The sequence below is a fragment of the Camelus bactrianus genome, chromosome X, assembly GCF_048773025.1.
Source record: "Camelus bactrianus isolate YW-2024 breed Bactrian camel chromosome X, ASM4877302v1, whole genome shotgun sequence".
NCBI classification, from domain to species: Eukaryota; Metazoa; Chordata; class Mammalia; order Artiodactyla; family Camelidae; genus Camelus; species Camelus bactrianus.
The window spans coordinates 25,453,297-25,469,588 of record NC_133575.1 but is presented as its reverse complement, the minus strand read 5'-3'; the positions used below and the strand labels follow the sequence as shown (position 1 = coordinate 25,469,588).

The following is a 16,292-nucleotide window of genomic DNA, read 5'->3' as shown; positions in this document are numbered from 1 at the left end:
TTATTCATTTATCTTAGAGGTATTAGTTCACAGAAGCTCCTTATTCATTTATCTTAGAGGTATGAGTTCACAGAAGCATAGGGCAGAGCGAGTCTATCTGCCACAGGCTGTAAATAAGTCTCAGTTCTGTCTTTGAGGTTGCTAATCCCCTAGGTACGGACTCAGGTCCCAAATCTGCCCCTGCCTGGGTGCTAAGTGCCAGAGAATATGGTGGCTGTGGCTGTGCCCCACCTTTCTTCTCCTGAGAATGCACCGGTAATGGGTTTGTGAGTTTTCAGAGACAAAGGGTATGGCACCGCTCCCCTCAGGGCACACAGCCGTGTTGCTTCTCTTCTTTTTTTTTCGTATTTTTTGGGGGACCCAGGTTGTTCTGCTCTGTATACTCTCCCAGCATTGGCGCACAGCACACTGCAGTCCCCTGGAGGTGCCTCTGTGCATCCTGCCCCAGTCCTCCACCTGGCTTGGACTGCTTGTCCCATTCCCAACATGCCACTTTGCCTCTAGGGCTGGGGGTCACAGAGACCCTTTGTGCCCATTTATCTTAGTTCTGTCGGTCAAGGGCTGTTGCATACAGATCCGAGCATCCGAGGTTCCCCCTCTGTCCCGCTAACCTCTCTGTTGGAGAGGGGGAGACCCAGTATAAGAGTGCTATTCCTCCTTTTCTGCTCCCTCCCCGTGGGACCAGTCCCGCACTGTTTTGTTTTTCTTCTTTCTTTTTTCCTTTTCTCCTACCAGATTCGTGGCGTATTTTGTCTTTTGAAGAAGGCAATTTTCTGTCAAAGTTCAGCAGGTGCTCTGATTGGCTGGGTGGGTCCGTGGATATCAGTCTTGGTGTATCCGTGGGAGAGGGTGAGCTACACACATCCTTCTACTCCACCATCTTGGCCACTGGAATCCTGTAATGCTTCTTTATTAGAAGTTTCTGCTCTCTGGGAGAATTTAAAAAAAGGCTAACAAAGGACCCTGTCTCTTACTATTAGGTTAGTCTCCTGTGAAGTGTCTTTATTTTCCTGTACCAATACAAATTAATTTCAGTTCCCTTGAATAGATAAAGCAACATGAATAATGTAAATTAATTATTTCAGCTGAAAAAATTTTAGAATGCATTTTAGGAGAAAATTCTTACAGCAGATATGATAATATGAATTTTAGGAAAATAACTTTTCTTGAAAAAATATGTCCATGTATCTTGTAACAAAATGCATGACTATAAATCCAATCTCATGTTAAAAATATTGTTGAATATATAGCTTTGTATCTCCTTCTAAGTCATATAAAATTGTTAACTACAGTATACTATTGTTTTATGTTTAATATTTCTGTAATGAACAGAATGATTTCTAGTGGTACAGCTGGTAGTACTGTTATTCAAAGGAACTATATTTTTCGGAAATAATTTATACTGGATAACATATTCCGTTAACAAAGATCTAGGTCATATATAGTGAGATTAAGGAAACTACTGAATCAGGTATTTTTACATGATGTTCAGTAGTTTCAGCACACTGAAAATATTTATTAATTATAGATATATGATTATCAAGGGTATTGGGAATATATACTGATGCCCAGAGGGGCTATTTCCATGCATCTTAGTTTAAGAATGGGACGATAGGTAATGATGTCAGAAATTGAAGAAAATAAGCATTTCTTCACTACCTACCAATTCTACTAAGCAGTGTGATAGCTGATTTTAATGGATTATCTTATTTAACTCCAGTACTCAGTCTGTCCTGGAGGGATTTATATTGCTAATTTGTAGATAAATAAATGTGTTCAGAGAGGATAAGGAATTGCCCAAGGTAATTTAAATAGTAATTCGTAGTCTAGGGCTTGTCATCCTGACCTGTCTGCCTTTGAACCAAGACTCTTTTCCTCTATTTTAAGATTCCAGTAACCTTGATTCCAGCAGTGATCCTAGAGGCTAGAGCAAATGCAGAGAGTAGCAAAGAGATTAGGGAAGTGTGGTACTTGGTTTCCTAGGCTTGGGAATATCTAGATGAAACTGCTGGAGAGACTGAGTGCATGCAGGTCCTCAGACTTAGCGTAAGGCAGTGGGGAAAGAGAACACGTTAGTGGAGGCTGTGTATGACATGCTCAAAGTCAGGATACTTAAGGAAATGATTTTTCAACATTAATCCTGTAGCTCTTTCTTTAAAATTAGAGCAAAAGGGCCTAGAAAGGGAATATTGAAGAAAATGGGCCTATCATGAGAATGGCAGTAATATTCGAGCCAGGATAATCAGGAGAATTGAATATCACATCTCCATACTATTAGCCAATCAAAGCTTTGCCTTTGTGCTGAAACTTGAAATCTTCCACCCCAACTCTCTCTCCCAATAATCCTGTTCTCTTCTTTTTCAATAATTATTTTCCAGTAAAGACATTTTATATAATTATTAGATTTTCTTGATGTTCACTGTAACTTCTGATTTTAGTAGTGTTAATTATATATGCAGGATGAATGGATAGAGGCAGGCATGTGTGGATTGTAGAAGGAGGAGGAAAGACAGGAGAATTGAGGGCTATTGTTCAGTGATAAAGTTCTGTCCTCCTTGCTCCATGAAATAGCTCCTCTGACCATGGTAATTTTTCAGCAGTGTATGAGACCACTGGATCAGTTAAAGCTACCATTGTTAATCTCATGAAAATAATTTGGAAGTTAAAGTCTTATTTAGGGATTTAAAATTTATTATGTATTTCTCCAGATCCTAAAGCTTTGCTGTAACTTCTACCCTTCTTTTCCTGGATTTCCAGAACTACATTCCTTTCTGTACATAGAGAGCTTATTAGAGGATAATGAATAGAGTAGGGTGAATCAGGTGAATACTGGGTTCTTGCAGCACTGTTTAAAGTCTTGATTCTAAATGTGTGTAAATAGGGGGTTTTAGAACCAACTAGCTGAAAATATTTTATTGAGTTCATGCTGTGTACCAGGCAAGTTGCTAACCAGTTGTAGCTTATTCAATCTTCCTAAAGAAATAGGTACTCATATTATCTCAGTTTTGAAAATTAGGAAGCTGAAGCTTGTTGTGGTTGAAAACTTTCACAAGGTCATGTACCTGGTTAGCAATACATGCAGGAGTCAAACCCAGGAAATCTGATGTTAGGTTTGACATCGTTAAATGTGCACATATTTTTGACAGTCTGTCATTCGTTTTATGTCCTTTTCTTCTTATATTCTTAAACATGTAGGAGTACATTAATTGTCAGCTCTGTTTTTAAAACAATTTTTCATGTTTATCAAGCTCCTTTCCTACTATTGGTTAGCATTACTGCTTTTAAAATCTTTCAGCCATCTTCATCGAAATGGTCTGTAAGGCCCCCTCTTTGGTAGCTTAGGAGTTGGAAGAAACATCAACATTTATTTCCAACAAAAAGGTAAAAGTAATAAGTTATAAAGACTATAAAGACTAATATAACTCTGCAATAACAATTAAGTTAATATCAAAATAAAAGCTCTAGAAGAGCCTGTTGAGGAAGCTTATTTAAAATACTCAGCAAATTTATAACAAAACTACATGCCATAAATAGATTCTTATGGGGAACTAGATAGTACTGTGACCAGTCAGGCTTAGTAAAGTGACTATTGGACTGAAAATAAAATGACAAGTCATTTCCAGATAGTTTCATTCAGGGAATAGACAGAATCAGGAATATAGAGCGTAGCCCAGTGCAGAGGTGAAAGAGCAAAGGATGTAGGAATGGCCATTGGAGAAAAAGTGACAAAAATAATAAACTGCTTATTTCCCCATCATTTTCTAAGAAATTGTAAAACCTTCTGATCTGCCTGGGATGCTTTTATTTGAAATAAAATCAACTCACATCTAGATGTATTGCTTAAGCTATTTGTTCATAAGTGTCTGGGGATTTTTTGGTTCCTAAGATGGGTTTTCTAAGAGAGTGTTTTCCTAGATGTTGGACTCACTCCATGTTCTAGAAACTCTTCTGGTTTCCTAAGTTATTTTCTGCAAATGTTATATTTGATACAAGTTTTGTTCTCACCATTCTTTTCTTTTGTGTGCATTTATTTGACTGTGCTAAAAACTACAAATCACTTACTAGTTTATTAAGCATATTTTTAATTATATTAATTTAAAGTGGTATGTGGGAAGCAGTGGATGGCCTTAGAAACCATGCAGAACCCATGATCTATGTTGTTTCTAGGTGTGTGTGTGTGTGTAGAATCTGGAAGTGTTGACAATTTCCTGTTAGTTAATCATTGAAGTAGGGGTAACAAAAAAACTATGCACACAGGCAACCACTGTCCTTTCATGTTTCATGTTGCTGGGCATACACTATGACCAAGAGAAGTATTGTATACCCTCCTGTGGAACTTACAGGAGACCTAACGTTGTTTTTGTTTTCTATCAAAAACAAAATTAATTGTTGCTCTTCACCTCTAAACATTCCCTCCCCTTACTTATTTTCATGCTTTTATTTTCCAAACATTATTTCACAGGTATGCTAAGAAAGGGTAAAATAGCATAATTCTGAAGTAAACATTGAAGTTACTCTCTAGTGGTTGTTCTAAGCCAGGTTTTGAAGACAAACTTGACATGGGTCAGAGCGAGAAGTATTCAGTACCACTGATAACATTTGAAGGAAATAGAAGAAAATCATACTTCAGTTATAAACTTGTGACTGTGTACCAAGGGAATAACACATTTGGTCAGGTCCTTTAACTAGAGAAAAAAATTACAAGAAATAGAATTGTTTACAGAGTATAACAAAATCTAAGTTGCTCAAATCTAAGCAGTTTTTAATGTTAAATTTCACTGTTGGCCTTTTCTCTCAAGGAAAAAAAATAGTTGACATTAGAAAGCAAACATTTGCTGACATTTGTATCTCATAATTGTATAGAAATTTAATTAGGAGTATGACAGGTCTTTTAAAACCTGGTAAGTGTAACAAATACTGGCAAGAAATACATAATAAAATACCTAGTATATATCTGTGTGTAAATAATTTATATGCTTTTAATACAGAAAAACAGACTTTAACAAGGATGCATTACAGCATTTTAATCTGAAGATATCTTCTGATAGGCAAAAATCTGCATAGTTCTTTGGGGATACATCTATATTTGGAATAATTTGGCTCATATTTCAGATTTAATTAGCAAATCAACTGTAAATCTCCATTGTGTAAATCCAGCTATGAGAAATTCAAATCCATATGAAGTAAATATTTAATTAAAAATTCATTGTAAAATAGTTTTAAAAACTTTAATGTATTTTAAAAATTAGTAGTCTTGAGAATCTGTTTTTTCTCAAAGAGAGAAGCAGGTCAGTATACTTTATATCAATGATCAAGGCCCTTATTCATGGATACACAAGTTGGCAGAAAATTTTAATTTTTTAAACCCACCATTGTCTGAGTGACATTTTTGCTACTTCTAAGAATCAAATTCATTTTTAAAAAATGAAGCCTTGACATTGGATATTTTAGAGTCTTTTTGTCTTTTGCAGATAATGAGAGGAAGAGCTAATACTGTGATATTCATTAATACTTATTTTCAGAGTTGAGGTCTGGAGAAACAGGAAATATGATTACAATGTTGCAAAAGCTCTGTTTTGCAGCTCTTGAGAATGCTCAGAAAGGTCACTTTAACCTGTTCTGTTTTAATCCCTGATTAGTAGTAAAATAAAAGGTATCGTTTGAAAAAGTCATAGAGGAGAGAAGGAGACACTGGAAATGACTTAAATCAAATACAGTGTATGCTAATCTACCGCGATGCTATATGAACTCTTCAAGAGTTTTCAACCACTCTGGAGAGCTTTTCTCATTTTCTTTTATTTCTCTTTACTCACTATGGGTTCATATAGTTTTCATGTTTCATTTTAAAACTATCTACTCACAAGTAGCTTTAGTGGGACTTTATGTTAGCTCTTCAGCAAAAGCATACAATGTAAATCCTTAATCTTATGGCAAGGATATAATCTCTGATTATAGAACAAATAGATTTCTGATTTTGTTTTGGTTATTTAAGTACTAGAGAAAATAACTAGTATATTTGATCACATATGCTTTAGAGTGACCCAATCTGAATTTCAGAGTAAGTACTTCATGGATCACAATGATTTTTCTGTGTGATACCTTTACTAAAAAATATGAAAAAAGTAAAAATAACAATTTACATGTAAAAAATGAGCAGTGTAGCATTATTTCCTAATTGTCTTTATTTTTTTTAACATTTTTTATTGATTTATAATCATTTTACAATGTTGTGTCAAATCTTTAATATATGTAATTATATATGCTCTCATACTTGAGTGATAGGAAAAGCAATTTATGATATACTGACCACCAAAATATTATTTTAAAAATTCCTGGCTGACACATTTGAAATGTTCTCAATCCTGGCTTATATAACTCAGAAAACACAGACTCAACATGACTTTCAAGGGCAACTCTGAATGTTAATGTTTCCATTTTCAGCCTCATGGCAGAGAGAGTTTTATTAAGCAGTGTAAGCTCTGGAATGTCAGAGGCGTGACAGCAGTGTAGACTCCACACACAAAATAGATGCACAGTCATTTTATTCTAAATTGCTTCACTTGAAAATGTACCATGAAAATCTGGAGAGAGGAAGTAAATGTAAGTGATTTTATAGTGCTCTGAAATGTTGAGACTTGAAAAATACAAGTCCTAGGATAAAAATGCTCATCCACTTGAGATTGTGATGCAGCCCATCCTGGTAGGTTCCCTAATGCCTGCCATAGGGTTTGAGTAACTGAGAGCTAGTATAGTAGGTGCCAAGCATCACTGTTTCACAAGGAGAGGTTGCAAGTTTTCCAAAAAGTAACAAGCTTTATGCCAAACCTGCTTCTGCATTTTTGAATTATAAAGATATTAAAGAAGCAAATAAGATGACTAAGGATTTTACATACTCATTTAGGGATTTCCCAGTAATAATTAGTATAGAATGATAAGGTCTTGGGGGAACTGGAACTCCCAAGCAGGGTGTCTTGGTTCTAGAGCAGCCGCCTCTGTTTTCTCCTCCTCTGATTACTGTCTATTTATTTCTCTATTTATCCCTGCGTTTTGTTAAAAAATATTTGTACATTGTGATTTTTAAAAGATTATAATACTGTTTTGGGTTATATGTGCTTGTTAGTGTAATTGTAATTACACTTTAAAAAGAAGCTAATCTCTCCCATTAGATTGTACTATTCATGCAGACAGGAAGGGCCAGACTCACCTGTGCATTGCCCTCATTGCTCCACATGCACCATTCATTCAACACAAGTTGGTTGATCATTAGCTGCTTGGAATATGTAGTGAGAAGGACAGAGAACATCTCTGTTCTAGTGGATCTCATACTCCAATAAGTAGAGAGAAAAAAAAAAAGACTAAATTAATACATAAGGAAAAATTGAGTGTGAAAATGTTATGGTAAAAAAATTACAGAAATCTTAACTAAGAGGCAAATTTAGGTAGCATCTTCATGAAAAGCCTCTCTGGGCTGGTGACACTTAAACTAAGTCCTGAATGGTAAGAAGGAGAGAGTATTTAAAGATACGAGGGAAGAGAAATTCAGGCAGAGTAAACAGCTTGACACGTTGTAGAAGAGAGAGAAGACAAGTGTGACTGAAACATAGTGTCAGAGGGCAATAATGATATACAGTTAGATAAGAGAGGTAGGAAGGGACTAGGTCATATAAGTGTTTCAGGTAAAGAATTTTGATTTGCCCTTTTAGTGTGATGGTGTTCCGTTCGTTCTTAACCAGAAGAATGACATCTGACTTATAGTTGAGCAGAGGAGAGGGCACCAGCATAGGAGCTAAAAAGCAGTGTTCAGTGGGATGGGAGGATAATCAGGAGAGTGTGGTACATGAAGCTGAAGAAGAAAGAAGAGAGGGTCAAGAATGAAAAGGTGGTTAATTAGGTTAGAAACCGAAATGTCAAGGAAGGTGATACAAAAAAATGCCTATTGGATTTTGAAACCTGGAGGTTGATGGCAACCTTTACAGATGTTTCAATGGGATAGTAGGGTGGGGAAGTGGAAAGATTAACTGTTGAAAACACAAAATATTTCTCAGTGAAGAGAAACATAATAAGTCAGTAGATGGAGGGAGTTTTTGAGTCAAGCATTTATTTTGTTTGGTTGTTAATGTAGAACTCCAGTACAGGAGGCATGAAGATGCCAGAGGCAGCCTGGTATTTTAGGAGAAAAGTCCTTGGAAAAGTGAGAAGTGGTGAAGTAAGGGGCCGCACATCTTAGCATGCCTTTCTCATCAGATGTTCTCTCTCTCTCTCTCTGTACTTTCACATTCATTTGACAGAAATGTGCAGATTTTGCTGAGCGCCATAGCAGAAAATTTGCTTGAAATGGTTCTAGTCTAATAAGAAAAAATTACATTACCCAAAACATGGCAGACACACACCACACGCATTTGGGAAGAAATGTTTTTGGCATACAGATCAGCAGACTATTATTTTAATTTCCTTTAAAAAAAATTTTGTCTTTCAGGTGCTTCAAGAAGACTTAGAACAGGAACAAGTCAGGGTCAATTCTCTCACGCACATGGTGGTGGTGGTCGATGAATCTAGTGGAGATCATGCAACTGCTGCTTTGGAAGAACAACTTAAGGTCAGACTACTTTTTTTTAATATGTTAGATATGTCATTCAAAATAATTCATTGCAATTCAGAAAATATTTAGAAAATCCATAATGTAATTTGTATATTACAGATACTTAGAATGTAATAATATTTATTTAAACTCATTCAAATTAGGTCCCATTTGTGGGACATTTGTGCATAATTCATTTTCATTATACACTGCTCACACTAGCTTCCTAGCCTTCAGAGAAATATATAAATGCCTGTTTGTTTTTTATTACAGTTGAATATCATGTATCAGAGAACTAGTCAGAGGAATATTACTTATGCTCTCTTGAAACCTACAGTCTAAGAGGGGACAAAGGTATAAAACCACACAAAGGATTATATTAAATTAAATAACAAGAAATTTAACACCGTCAGTGTATTTTTTTCCTGGGAGACTTCAGTTGTAATCTTGATGAAGGCATAGCAGGATGTTTAAGTCATGAAAGTTTTGTTGGAGCACATACTTAGCCTTTCTATCCCTCACTCAATCTGACTCATAGTAATTGTGTCCTTGGAAACATAACCAGTACATATTAACAAAGGATAATGTGGATATTTTCATATTTTCATCCTAATTGGGAACAATAAAGTTTTATTGTAAATTTCTTTTAATTTCAGCAAGACACAGATACATACACCAAACCATCAGCATTAAGGGAAAATGCAACAATTTGTTGTTCTGAATGTGACACATATATTCACATGTATACACAACCACCGATTGTATTTGAGGCATTCATTATACCCACCGATTGCCTGCCTTTCCTTTGAGATAGTTAGGGGCTGATAATCTGACATATCTAAGGATCCAGTCCATGTGGGTTTAAATAGCTTTATCAGCCCAAGTTTGTTCTAAACATAGTTTCTATACCTAACCTGAAACATGGTCTCTTAAAACCTTATCTCTGTTTTCTTCTTTTTGTGTGAATTATTTTTTTTTTTAATCCCAGTGAAGTGTCATTTCCTAAGGTTATTGCTTTAGGCTGCCAATCTCCAACAATATTATCTCACTCTCCGTCATTAACTGAGAAAGACAAAACTGTTAAACTGCTACAATCGAGCATTTAATATAAACTAATGACTCAATTTAATTGCTTATGTTTTAATGAAATTGCAGTAATCACAGATCTAAAAAGGTTTATGACAACCCTATGTTACAATATAACATCACATATATGATCAAATTTATTTTACGTACACACACACGTGACCGGCTTAAAGGCCTAACAGGACACTGTTACATCCATTCTAAAGAATGCCGTAGTTCTGATGCAATAGTGTTAGAACTGATTACAGATGGGTAAAAATCTAATATTCAGTGTTTCTTAGAAATTTTCAGAAAAGATAAAAGGTGGCTGGGAGACAGAGGTTGGAAGGGTTACTGGTTAAAAAAAAATTAAGGCAGACATTTTTCTAAGTCATAGAGTATTTCCAGTTAATATAACAACTGACAAACATCCAGCTTGGCATCACCAGACCTAGTACAACTCGCTTTAGAGTATAATTATTCCAAGGTGATGCCTGTGGGACTAGGCCACCTTGAAAAACAGTCCATTGCACTCACAGATGGTGACTGGGTTAGAGCTCAGGTAGGATAAATTAAGAGTGGTGGCCCTAAGCTTTTCTATATTTATTATCCTCCTTGCTTTTGTTTTTCACCTTATTTTCTGCCTTTATTTCCATGACCCAGAAACGTCTGATAAAATAACTGCACATGTATTGGCGCTTCCTGATTCACACAAACTCAATCCACATTTGTCCATGATTGCCTCCTCTCTTAATTAGCATTGACCATAGCCTCTCAGCCTCCTCTTTTCCTTCCAACCCCTTTTCCCCTTTTGATACCTCCATTTCCCTCTAAATAGCTCCTTACTGTCACCTGACTAGTGTCCAGAAGGGCAGGCTTAAAGGAGTTACGTGGTGCAAAGCCTTCCTGCTTTAGCCTGTGTTTCGTCCCATTCCACCAGTTTCTTCAGTCCCAGGAAAATCCATGTTTGACTTCTGTGCCTTATTTAACCATTGATTTGAATTGCCCTGGAATGCTGGGCTCTCGTTTGACTTTGAAATTTTCATGATTCCTTCTTAGGTTCTTTACAAGTGGTATGATCTTGCCTTACCTAGTTTAATTTTTATAAGAAAAGGTAAGAGGTAAAGAAGTTGGTAGAAAAAGAGGAGGGAAGACAAAATAATAAAGAGTAAAAGGACAGATAAACAAAGGAGTCACTTGAATAGCAACACAGATAACCTCTGCACATGACAAGAGTTCCACGTCTGCTTCAGAGACCCAACTATCATGTTTCATACTGGGCCTGAGGAATTCTGAGAGAAGTAATAGGAAGAATTTTAGCAAAGAGAAACAGGTATATGGACTCAATACAAGAGGGAAAAACCCTTGCAGAAATCTGAGAAGAATCTGGAGGGCTTTCATTGAAGCAAATTCTGGCTCATTCCTGAAGACCCGTTAGTGTTAAATGCTCACCTCGCACCTTCTTTCTCCTCCGTGACCTCCAATGTCACCACAATTCTCTAATCCAGTTCTCTGCAGTTTGCTGGATTACCAGGGCCTCAAAATGGATACTAGTTTTCTTTAGTAAATAGTTGCAGACAGGGGAAAACGAGGAAAGGGAGTCTGATTTAATTCAATAACCATGAGAGATGTTCTGACCATCCTGAGTGAGAACTCTAAAAATACTCCTCATAGAATACCTTTACATGTATTGACTTAGTTCTGTGAACTCGAAGTTAAGAGTTTCTCTAACTTTAAAAGACTTTTAGAAGTCTTCTTTTTAAAGGGTTTGAAGAAAAAGTTAGGTCAGAACATATGCTTAGGGATTGTGAAAGACGGCATGACTTATGAAGGATAATATTCTGAGAAGTGCAGTCTTTTGTAAATTAATTAGATTCTCTCTCTCAGAGGTTCAGCTTGTCCCTCAGCAATGTCACCACAGGTCAGAAACTTGTCCTTAACTTTAGATGTTTCTATGGTGTCAGTACACAGAGAGTCTGATTTGTAAGCAGTGATGCCAGTTAACTAATTTTACTGAGAAATAGCTTGGGTGAAAAATGAAGATTGGTAATGTATGTGGAGTCTTCAATGCTGGAGGATATTACCATATCTCTTTCTAAGCATTGTGCATTCTGTTTTCCTTTTTTTTTTTTTTTTTTTGTCTACTTGTAATGTTCTGACAATGTCATAGAGATTATGCTGGCTGAACAAAAAGAGAATTTGTTACTGTTCTTCTGGGTCAGAAATGAGTAATTTGTGTGCCTACTGCCTTCCTTGGAACATCAAAACAATGCTAGCCATTTCTCAGTCTCCCTCTTTGAATTCAAATGCTGATTCTCTGTCATCCGTGGTTGAGGTGATGGGCCTGGCCACTGCTCTCTTGGTACGCACGTCCTAACCGAGGTAACACTTATCAAATATTTAGAAAAATGAGCAAATATTTAAGAATGAACATAACTTACTTCTGTGAACAAGAGGAACAAAATTTTGTGACAAATTAGTCTGATTTAAACTGAAGCTTGAAGGCATGAAGTGATTCCCTAGTAAAGTGATGTTTAGACTAGGATCTAAAGGACTCATTGGCAGGAACTGTATAAAGCATGTATAAAGGGGATTGGTGGAGGTGGGTAGTTTCACGGAAGGGGAAACAGTGTATCTATTGCCCTAGAAGGTAAGGAAAGGCCTCCTAAATGACTTTAAGTGAGATCTGTAGACTTAGTAGAATTTAGTTAGGCAGCACTAGAGAGTACGAAAGTGTTCCAGATAGAAGGGCCGTACTTACTCATTCCTTTGACAAATAGATAAGAGTGCCTACTAGGTGCCAGCCAAAAGTATAAGCTTTGAGTTTAAGTATGGACAAAACATAAACCTTCCTCTATGAAGCTTATGTTCTAAGCAAGCATCAGAATAAATAAGCAAGCTTTATACTCCAAAAAAAGATACTAAGAACTCTAAAGAAAAAATAGAACAGAGAAGGGAGCAGTTTTACATGGAGAGGTCAAGGGAAACTTTGCTGAGAAGGCAACATTTGAGCAAAAACTAAAACGAAATATGGTGGTTTGGAGATGCACAAGTCCTATGCACCTTTTGTATTTGAAAACTGAGAAAAGACTATAAGTAGAGCATTAAGAAAGCCTATTGTTCTAGGGAAATAGCCATTTCTGGTAAAACAAACAAAACCCCAGAAACAGGGTCAGGCCCGTAGCTTACAGAAGATGTTCTAATGAAAACACTTTGCAGAGAAAAAGGAGAGCTATTAAAATCCTATTTTTAGGTATGTTCTTCTATATAAGTTAACATTTGAGAGTCCACCTAGATGTATGAAAGTCTCTAAAGCCACAGACTGAGGAGAATTCCTGGCAGATAAGAAACATTTGGATTATTTTGTGAGATGATTTTAATCTTAAAGTTACTGTCCACCATTTTGGAGAATTAAAAGTGTATCAAAAGAATACATACAGACAAGCATCCTCTTTAGAAGAAGAATAACCTGGAAAATACAGTTTTAGAGCGGATTATTAAACATAAGGCTTTGCTCTTAGGTACAGTTTCTTGCTCACCTGATGAAGCTAATAAACTTGTTTATTAAAGGAATAATTTTCAAAGATTAGAAAGGTCTCTAAGAGCTAAGATACATTCACTAAAATCAAAATTCACATGAAAACCAACTTTACATCACATGACATTAAACAATTTGTGCAAATATCTTGTCGTATTAAGACAAATTCTTTGGTGTATATATTAGGTTGATTGACCGAATAGAATGGAATAAATATAAAATGTTTTGATTTCCCAGAAGTATTTTGAAAAGCCTCTTATGATATGTCTATGGATAAGGCAAGTCTTCCTATACCTTTGTGGGTTGGTGGAGAATGTCTTGTGTTTTAATATATTCCTTCCTGTTATCTGATTTATATGCCAGTGAATTGAACTAAAAATGATTGGACTCCTTTATTCAACCTGCAGTGTCAGAAAATTTGGGGGCAAGGAGCCATTTGAGGATTTAGCAGGGACACTGTGTAAATTTTGCCCCCACTTAAGTGGTTAATGGATGATTTCCTCTCTCAAATGACTTTAGAAATTTTATAGCAATGTCCTGTGAAGTTAGAATGTCACATACAAGTCTTTCATGTTTTAAATCAGAAAAGGCACATTTATTCTTTGACATTTAACTGCTTAAAAAAAGCGGTATCTTTAAGATAATTAAGTTTTTGATAAGAATGATCTGAATTCCCATCCATCATGTGAATATAAATATATATAAATGTAAATGTAAGTGTATAACAATGTAGAGAAATGTATGCATATGTACATATCTAAATTTACATTTTCTCCATATGTATGGAGGCAGATTGAGAGAGAGAGAGAGAGAGAGAGAGAGAGAGAAGGAAAGAGAGAGACCTTACTTGGACACAGGCTTAAGATTAAATCAGAGCAAGATGATACAGGTTCTTAGTAGATTAATGCAATATTGAAAGTGGCATGATGTCTAGATTATAAGGACTAATAACTATATTCTGTGCTGGTGAATACACTTTATATTTTAATATTTTAGCTAAATTTTTCAAGGGTAGTGACATCCTGTAAGTAACGTGTGTAAAACCAGGGGTTATTTAATTTTGGGAAAAACTTAAGCAGAGATAAGGGACACGTGAGCAGTATTATCTTGTTAAAGTAGTATTGTCTTGTGTTACTTCAGAAGGTTGTGCTATCAGAAATAGGCATGTATTGATAAGGCTGTATGTCTTCTGCCCAGATCTCTTTCCCGAACCCAATTTCTTCTCTCCTATTTTCTTGTGGATCTGGGCCCCTTGAAGTTCAAAAAGCACCTCAGACACAACAAGGTGAAACTTCACTCGCTGTACCCTACTTTCCTCTAAACTTGTGTCCTTTACTGGACTCCTCCATTTTTGTTATTGCACCTCCATTCACCTTGACACCCATTCTAGACACCTGGAGGCATTCCAGACTCATCCGTTTCCTTTCTCTTATGAACCCTCTGATGAAATCAGTCACAGCATTGGTTAACTGTCTCTCATATTCATCATTTCACACATACCTAAAATTTTGCATTTAGTCCTGTTACTGTTTTCCAAGGTAAAGCCCATGTCATCAAGCTCTGAAAGTCCTTGCCTGCATTCTTACCTCATTTCAATCCAATCCCCACATTGAAGTCACCGTGGAATCTCAAAGAGCCTATTTAATCATTTCTCCTCTGATTAAAATCCTTAGTCACTTTCTATCCTCTGGAGAGTCTAATCATTTAGGCCTATGGCAGTTTGTACTATGTGACCTCTACCTGTCTCCGAATACTTATCTCCTGTTAGCGCCCTTATGTCCCTCAACCTACATTCTCTTCCTCAAAGCTACTTCTGATACCCTGTTTGTCACCATCTCCATACATGCTATATCCCTTCATCTTCCTCAAGTCTGCTTTGATTGCTTCCTCAAGTCCTACTCCAAGTAACAAACTCTGTTCGAATTTTCATCTAGGAAGCTGATATTTCTCCATAGTGATGACCACTCCCTTTTTTGTGCCATCTCTGTAACGTAATTATGCCTCTTGTTTGGAAGGAAAATAGTCTGCTAAAAAGTAGTTGTTTAGTAAGACTATAACATCCCCTAGTCTATCATGGCTTGAAAATGGAATATGTAACTAAAAGTGTATATAGTACATACTTTTGGGATAATTTGGGGTGGAATTAAATGCAATGAAATATTAAAGCCTATAGAATTAAGAAGTAGAGGCTATTTATGAGGAAGAATACAGATGAAAGTATTTTTGATGTCTCTTTCTAGTTTCTAATTTTATATTGGTGAATAAAAAGCATGTTTAAAATAAAAATAACTTCAAAGGTATTGGAAATAATTTCACTAAGCCAAGTATCAACAATTGTTGCCCATGGAGCAATAATTATACTTATTAGCTCTTCTGTATGTTCATTATTTTCCAAGAATTTCATATAGTTTGTGTGTAATGCTTTATCCTTATTTCACACATGAAAAGCCTATGCATAATGAAGTTCAATCCACATTCATGTAGTTTCCAAGTTACAGAGCTGGGACTCGTACCCAGATCTGTGTGATACCTCAGCTTGGGCTTTGTCCTAATCTCTCAATTTCACAGGAGTAAATCAGTATGTCATCTTGAGAAAATTGTTACAGGGAAACATGCAAGTACGTTGGAATTATAATATTCTTTATGATTATTAAATGTTAATTATCATATGTTCTAAAGAGAATTCTGGCCCTTTTGGTCTCTGAAAAATCTAAACTGTATACTATAACAATTAAAAATTTTTTTGAAGTATAGTCAATTTACAGTATGTTAATTTCTGGTGTACACCATAGTGATTCAGTTGTACACACAAACACATATTCCTTTTCATATTCTTTTTCATTATAGGCTATTACAAGATATTGAATGTAGTTCCCTGTGCTAGACTTTGTTGTTTATCTATTTTATGTATAGTAGTTATTATCTGAAAATCCCAAACTCCCAATTTATCCCTCCCTACCCCCTCTTCCCCCATAAAAAAAGAATAAAATAATGCCATTTGCAGCAACATGGATGGACCTGGAGTTTTCACACTAAGTGAATTAAGCCAGAAAGAGAAAGAAAAATACCATGTCACTTATGTGTGGAATCTTAAAAAAACGAAAAAGACAC

At 35.9% G+C, this 16,292-nt stretch overlaps 1 protein-coding gene across 8 annotated transcripts in view; it reads left to right on the top strand.

Annotated features, from left to right (window-relative positions):
- DMD (dystrophin) overlaps positions 1 to 16,292 on the top strand; it is a 1,840,970-nt gene that overhangs the window by 540,504 nt on the left and 1,284,174 nt on the right. For all 8 annotated transcript variants that reach the window (XM_045507265.2, XM_045507267.2, XM_045507235.2 and 5 more), the window contains one exon: positions 8,477 to 8,596. In XM_045507265.2, coding sequence (XP_045363221.2) covers positions 8,477 to 8,596 — 120 coding nt within the window. The remainder of the gene's footprint in view (positions 1 to 8,476; positions 8,597 to 16,292) is intronic.